Raw genomic sequence first — 8,250 nt, forward strand, 5'->3', positions numbered from 1 at the left:
GTTTTTCTTGTTTTGCCATGGCGTTGTCAGATTATTTTTGACTTCAGAATTTGACTTTCCCTTTGGTATCTTCGCGTATCGTATGCAGTATTTTATCTTCACACTGTATACATGATGACCAGTATAAAGTATATTTAAATGTAAATTTATCTCGAATTGTCGTGATTAATATAGTATAAAGTTTGATTTTATCAGATTGTATGGACTCCCCCTTTTTTATTTACCTTTAAGTGAAAAATTTTGGCTACAACTTGTTTAAAACTATATATTTCACTTGGTCTTCAGTGAAACAAAATTAGTGTTCCTCTAAAGACTAGAAACATTGTTCATGAATTCAACAAAAACTCAAATCTTCCATCAAATCTAACTTGACTAAAATACGGAAATAAAGATTAACCTTAAAGATTTTTTATTTACCAATAAAATGTTGTTGTTTTTTTGTATTGCTTGACCCTTATTATGGGTGTAATTTTGAAACAAAGATAAAATGAAAAAAATAATTTATGACTGATTAATTCATTATCAAGTGATTTGTTAAATGTCCAGCGGAAAATATTTCAATAATCATCAGGACATATATATGTTAATTAGTAACACAATAAAAACTGCTATGATCCAGTATTCTGTTCCACATTTAATGTTTATTACATGTTTTCATTTTTATCCGGAACAAATTGAACTGGACCGTTTTCTTAAATCACCGCATTTATCGACCACCTTTAATTTATGTGACACCGTCCGCATTAATATTTCAACGCATGGAAAATGGACGACTTTTCTACTTTCTGAGGAAATCGAGACATACCACTGTCAAGTACGTTTGATTCATTCATAAACTGTGATAAATTATTCTGTTTAACTCCGATATTTTTAGATAAGTAATTTATAAATACATACGAACTGTAAGTTATTTATTTCCGAGAAATGAACTGTCTACTTTCGTTTTTGACACGATTAATAATCTTGTATTTAACTTTCATATTTAATTCGTACACATTGTAAAATATTGTATTTTTATTTCTTTCAGTTAACCAATCTACTGACTACTTGTAACCTTTCTGGTGGAATATATTAATTACAATTTATCAAACAAGTTGTGTTCGTTATATATTCATCGAGATTGCGATTGCAGTCACCTGGTTAAACTAGTTGAGTCCGGCTCAGCATAGTAAATTGACAACAACTTGTCTACACATCTCCTGAACAGGAAATACAACGGAGCATCGTTCGTAGCTGTTACCTTGACACTACGCAACACAGCTTGTGCGTCCTAGGCAGCAAACCAACAACGTTGAACAAACATTGCCTACAAATAGTTGATTTACATCATGGATCTAAGTCACGAGGAACTACAAGAAGAAGTTCAGCCCCCCGAGGGAGATGTCACTGAAGAACAAGAAGAAAATCCGTCTGAAACAACAAACTTAGGTGAAAGCGCCGAGACTAGGCGAGTACGTGAACTTACCGAAAGAGGACAGGAAGCCTTTATAGAAAAACGCGACAAGTTCTATAACGACTTAGAGGCCCTATGGTCAAACCTAGAATCTAGACTATTAGAAACAACCAAGCCCCCTAACGACCTCCAGCAATTGTTAACAGCACAAGATAAAATTGTACAAGCCTGTACTAATTATCGCAGGCTCACAGACGAGTACTTGCAATTTCTCAAAAGTACAAAAACATTAGACAGCCTTCAAGACATTGATACCTGCAAATTATCAACGGATATCCGAATGTCTAAAGTTGACCTGGCAATTGAAGCTTTGCACAAACATCGCCTTACCTTGACAAAGACTAAATCAACAAAAACGAGGACATCTAAGGGCAAGAAAAGCTCGCACAGTGGGAGCTCACACGCCTCCGACATGTCGAGCCTAGCTAGGAGAAAGCGTGCCAAGGCAGAGTCCGCTAGATCAAAGATAGCCTTTGCCGAGCAAGAAGCTGCCCTCCTTAAGCAGGAGGCCGTTTTACAGGAAGAGACCCTATATAGACAAACAGAAATCAAGGCCGAAATGGAACAAGAAGCTATCCGTGCAAAACAAGAGGCCGCTTATAGAAAAGCCGAAGCGGAACAAGAGGCCGCACGTAGAAAAGCTCGAATTGAACAGGAGGAAGAGCACATCAAAGCTAAAAAAGAACAGGAGGCCGTTCGCATGAAAATTCAAATGGAACAGGAAGCCGCACGTGCGGTCCGAGAAAAAGCCGAACTTAAGGCCGCTATGAACATTCTCGAAGCAAAAAGAGAAGCTGCAGCCGCAGAAGCCGAGGCTCGTATCCTGGAAGACGACGGCAGCCAAGCAGTTAGCGATCTCCCTGACGAAAAGGAAGACCCGCTCCAGCGCGTGCAAGATTTCGTCAATAAACTTCCTGAATCATCTGTTGTAAAGGAAGTAACAGAACCTCAAAGGAAAAAACAAATTCCTGTTAAGATCGAGCTGAGTCACGACGCACCAGCGTTCGTGCCATCCGTGGCACCCAACTTGCTGTCACAGACATCTGCTGTCTTGCCTTCCAATAATAAGTCACCGGAAGTTACCTTTATCCCAGATCTGGGATTAGTAACCGGCATACAAAAACTAGGCCTTTCAGATGAGAGCCCTACTGAACATCAAAAACAGGGTGTTAAAGAAGTGATCCCTGTCTTACGCACAAAACAAGACTTTATAGAAGAGATCCCTGTTTCACACCAGCAACAAATCAACCTTACATCAGAGATAACTAGATTCCTTTTACGTAAGGACTTGCTTTTCTCCCGATTAACAAGCTTTAACGATCGGGCAGAGTCCTTTCACACTTGGAAAGCAAGCTTCAAGAACGTGACTGATGAGTTACAAGTCTCTGACTCAGAACAGATCGATTTACTGATCAAGTGGCTCGGTCCAGAGTCTGCTAAACACGCCATTAGCATACGAGCGTCGAACGCTAATAATCCTACCATAGGTATACAGAGATTATGGAAGAGGCTTGACGAGCGGTATGGTGCTCCAGAAATGTTGGAAGCCTCTCTCAAGATTAAACTTGCAAAATTCCCTACCTTAACAAATAAGGACAACGCACGTCTCTACGAACTGTCTGACATTCTATCAGAAATAGAATATCACAAGGAAAATCCCAAGCTGGGATGTTTGCTAGCATATTTTGACTCCTCGTCCGGGATAAATCCTATTGTTGAAAAATTACCGTACGGACTCCAAGAAAAGTTGACCACAAGGGCTACAAGATACAAGGCCAAATATGACGTTGCTTTTCCACCTTTCACAGAATTCTCTGCCTACATCAGGGAAATAAGCAAAACAAAGAACGATCCTGGGTTCATCTTTGGGTCAAAAGCCACACCAAATACAACAGGTGCTGCGCCAAGGTCTACGCCTTACCCTAGGACTAAAGTTGGTGCTCATAAAACAGCGGTTGAGCAGCAATCTGGAGACGCCAGCAAACAAGGTCTTTGTATTCTGCACAATACAAAGCATTCCTTAAATGAATGTCGAGCGTTCCGAGCTAAGTCAATAGAGGAGCGCAAAGGCCTTTTAAAAGAAAACAATGTATGTTACAAGTGTTGTGATTCTACCACACATAGAAGCCGGGATTGCAATGCTAGCATAAGTTGTAAAGAATGTGGAAGTAAACAACACACTACCGCACTTCACATCACTAGACCACAGAAACCTGCAAGTTCTCAGTCTAGCTCGCCTAAGCAAGCCTACGGCGGGGAGCCTATAGAATCGGCTGAAACTAAGGCAACCTCAGTTAACTCTACCTGTACTGAGATCTGCAAAGATACATATGGCGGGAAATCTTGTGCTAAAATACTTCCTGTGAATGTTTATCACAAAGATAACCAATACAAAGTTATTCGCATGTACGCCATCATTGATGACCAAAGCAACCGGTCACTAGCATCGCCCGAATTCTTTAATCTTTTCGACGTCAAAGATAAACAGGAGAACTATACTTTATCAACATGCTCCGGCAAAGTAGTCACTTCCGGCAAAAGAGGAAGAGGTTTCGTCATGGTATCAATCAATGGTGATAACAAGTTTGACCTTCCTGTACTGATTGAATGTGATCATATTCCCAATAATAGGGACGAAATACCTACTCCTGAAGTAACAATGCATCACCCTCATTTAAAAGAACTTAGGGGTAGCATTCCACCAATAGATGAAAATTGCCAAATTCTTCTCTTAATTGGCAGAGACCTTATAGAGGCACACCATGTCCTCGATCAGCGCATAGGACCACCCAGAACTCCATATGCACAACAATTGAAACTTGGTTGGGTAGTGATAGGAGAAACCTGCATTAACAAGCAGCATGTGCCTCTCGAGTTAAATGTCAAAATAACCAACATTTTACCTACAGGACAACCTTCAACGTTTCAACCATGTACAAGCAAATTTGACATTCGGGAAAACTACACAGACCCCGTTAAGAAAGATTTACAATCGCCACTCTTTGAAAAAACAAAGGACGATGATAAGCCTGGAGTTTCATATGAAGACAAAATGTTCATGAAGCAGATGGACAACGAATTTGTGAGAGACTCGGAAGGAAGTTGGGTAGCACCGTTACCGTTCCGAGTGCCAAGACAGCCGTTGCCAAGCAACAGACAACAAGCTCTACATCGTGCGAATATGTTAGACACCAGTCTGAATATATATAGAAACCCAGTTAAGCGGGAACATTTTCTTACATTTATGAGTAAGATCCTAGACAACAATCATGCAGAGCTTGCTCCACCATTGCACGAACTTGAGGAGTGCTGGTATTTGCCATTGTTTGGTGTTTATCATCCGAAGAAACCTGATCAGATAAGAGGTGTGTTTGATTCTTCAGCCAAATGTAACGGAGTTTCACTTAACAGCGTCCTGCTTACAGGTCCAGACTTGACCAATGATCTCTTGGGAGTACTGCTGCGTTTCAGGAAAGAAATGGTAGCTGTAACTGCAGACGTTCAACACATGTTTCACTGCTTTGTAGTAAGGAAATACCACCGAAATTATCTGAGATTTTTGTGGCATATAAACAACGACCTACAAGAGAACCTTGTCGAATACCGCATGAGAGTTCATGTTTTTGGAAATAGTCCGTCACCTGCTGTTGCTACACTTGGACTCAGAAAAGCAGCTCAAGCATCAGAACAAGAGTTTGGCAGTCACGTGACTAGCTTTGTCACAAGAGACTTCTATGTCGACGACGGTCTTACATCATGTCCTACTAAAGAGGAAGCTGTTAAGCTCATGAAGGACACACAGCAAGCATTAGCAAAATATGGAAACTTACGTCTTCACAAGTTTGCCTCTAATTGTGCGGAAGTTATGTCTGCATTTCATGCCAGTGATTTGGCTTCAAATCTTAAAGATCTAGACTTAGAATGCGACACCAAACCTCTACAACGTAGTCTTGGTCTCAGCTGGGACGTAAACACTGATAACTTCTTATTTCAATTATCATCAGAAAACAAACCGATCACTCGGAGAGGAATTTTATCAACGATAAACAGTCTCTACGATCCTCTGGGATTTTTGGCTCCGGCGATTTTACAAGGGAAACTCCTATTAAGGAAAATAGTATCAGAAACCGTCGATTGGGACCAACCTCTCACTGATGAGACAGCAGATGAGTGGAAATCTTGGAGAGATACTCTAATTGCTATCGAAACATTGCGCATTCCACGTACCTACGTGCCATATCTCAGCAAAACCGCCACGAAGGAGTTACATGTCTTCTCTGATGCATCAGAAAAAGCCATAGCAGCTGTTGCATATCTACGCACGACTGACAGTAGTGGTGAACCAAACATAGGATTCATTCTTGGGAAAGCTAAAGTGGCACCAACAAGTGGTCATACTATCCCACGCCTTGAACTATCTGCTGCAGTTTTAGCAGTCGAGATAACACAGACCATCATGGATAATTTAGATTTACACATAGACACCGTAAAATTCTACACAGACAGTAAAGTAGTCCTAGGCTACATCAGTAACGAGACAAGAAGGTTCTTCATCTATGTCGCCAATCGAGTAGAGAAAATAAGAAAATTTAGCTCTCCAAATCAATGGAATTATGTACCAACTAGCCGTAATCCCGCAGATTCGGGAACTAGGTCCGTACCTGCTCACGAAATTCATAGCAGTGAATGGTTATTAGGACCAAGACAACTTCTTTTCTCAGAACAGAAGAATTCTGAGAACATATATCAGCTAATAGACCCAGAAGAAGATGGAGAAATACGTGCAATTGTTAATGTTGCAAAAACCTTTGCCACACCTGAGCGTAAAGGTATAGGAACTGATAGATTCAACAGATTCTCCAACTGGACATCACTTGTGCGAGCGATAGCCTTTTTAGAACGTTTCTCCCGTTTACACGGGTCAAAACAGGCAGCACCAGTGACTTCTCCGGAAGGCTTTTTGAATGCCGAAAATTTCATCTTAATATCCGCTCAATATGAAGTTTATGGAGATGAAATAGATTGCATTAAACGTCAGGAACAAATTCATAAGCGGAGCCCGATAGCTAACCTTAATCCGTTTTTGGACGAACGAGGACTGTTACGAGTAGGAGGCCGTATTGCCAAATCTGACTTAAACCTCCGTGAAAAGAAACCATTAATCGTCCCTGGACGCCATCATATAGCGATATTATTAGTCCGACACTACCGTGAAAAGATAAAACATCAAGGTCGCCACTTCACAGATGGAGCGATTCGTTCCGCAGGATTCTGGATCGTCGGAGCTAAACGTTTGATCTCTTCTCTCATTCACAAATGTGTGACTTGCCGCAAACTAAGAGGAAAAACTGAGTGTCAAATCATGTCTGATTTGCCAGAGGACCGTCTTGAACCGTCACCTCCGTTTACCAACGTTGGAATAGACACATTTGGACCTTGGACAATTGTTTCACGTAAAACACGTGGTGGATACGCAAACTCAAAACGTTGGGCAATTCTTTTCACATGCTTAATGACTAGAGCTGTTCACATCGAACTAATCGAGGAAATGAGCTCTTCAGCCTTCATAAACGCCGTCAGAAGATTCGCCGCTATCAGAGGTCAAGTTAAGATTTTCCGATCCGACCGTGGAACTAACTTTATTGGCGCAATCGACGATCTAAAGATTGACTCAATCAACGTCAAAGATGGACCCTTCAAGAACTTTCTGTACAATTCTGGTACAACTTGGATCTTCAATCCGCCACATTCATCCCACATGGGTGGAGCCTGGGAAAGAATGATTGGTATCGCAAGGAGAATAATTGATTCTATGCTTATCAACGCAGCTGGAAGGAGTCTTACGCATGACGTTCTAAATACATTCATGGCAGAAGTTTCAGCAATAATCAATTCAAGACCTCTGGTACCAGTATCAACAGATCCAGAGAATCCGCTAATCTTAACACCAGCTATGTTATTGACACAAAAGACCGATTACATCTTCACTTCAGATCAGCTTGGAGAATTCGACAAACGGGATCTATGTCTAGCCGAACGGAGACGTGTAAAGGCTCTGGCCAGTGTTTTCTGGTCCCGTTGGAGGAAAGAGTACCTGCCGTTACTACAACCACGACGAAAATGGACCGAAGATCGCCGTGATCTTATCAAGGGAGACGTTATTCTCCTAAAGGACAAACATCTTTGCCGTACTCAATGGCCAATAGGAGTTATACTAAAATCGTTTAAAGGTTCCGATGAACATGTCCGGAAAGCAGAAGTACGAATAATCGTAAATGGAAAAGCATCCGTCTAGACACGACCGATTGTGGACATGATTCTTCTCATCGAGAATGACTGTGTATAATTAATTATAGTGATACTTTGGACTTATATATAATCAGGTATTCAAGTGTGTGAAATATTTGAAATAGTGATATCAGTACGACATCAGACGGGGAGTATTCTTTCCACATTTAATGTTTATTACATGTTTTCATTTTTATCCGGAACAAATTGAACTGGACCGTTTTCTTAAATCACCGCATTTATCGACCACCTTTAATTTATGTGACACCGTCCGCATCAATATTTCAACGCATGGAAAATGGACGACTTTTCTACTTTCTGAGGAAATCGAGACATACCACTGTCAAGTACGTTTGATTCATTCATAAACTGTGATAAATTATTCTGTTTAACTCCGATATTTTTAGATAAGTGATTTATAAATACATACGAACTGTAAGTTATTTATTTCCGAGAAATGAACTGTAAATTCTACTTTCGTTTTTGACACGATTAATAATCTTGTATTT

General features: G+C 40.6%; 1 protein-coding gene across 1 annotated transcript; it reads left to right on the forward strand.

The window, feature by feature from the left end:
• Nucleotides 1-1,328: 1,328 nt before the first annotated feature.
• LOC134720722 (uncharacterized) lies at nucleotides 1,329-7,748 on the forward strand. The gene has a single exon (XM_063583222.1). It carries the CDS (start codon nucleotides 1,329-1,331, stop codon nucleotides 7,746-7,748), a length of 6,420 nt encoding a protein of 2,139 aa, XP_063439292.1.
• Nucleotides 7,749-8,250: the final 502 nt, after the last annotated feature.

This window comes from Mytilus trossulus, chromosome 1 (genome assembly GCF_036588685.1).
Source record: "Mytilus trossulus isolate FHL-02 chromosome 1, PNRI_Mtr1.1.1.hap1, whole genome shotgun sequence".
In the NCBI taxonomy this organism is placed as follows: domain Eukaryota; kingdom Metazoa; phylum Mollusca; class Bivalvia; order Mytilida; family Mytilidae; genus Mytilus; species Mytilus trossulus.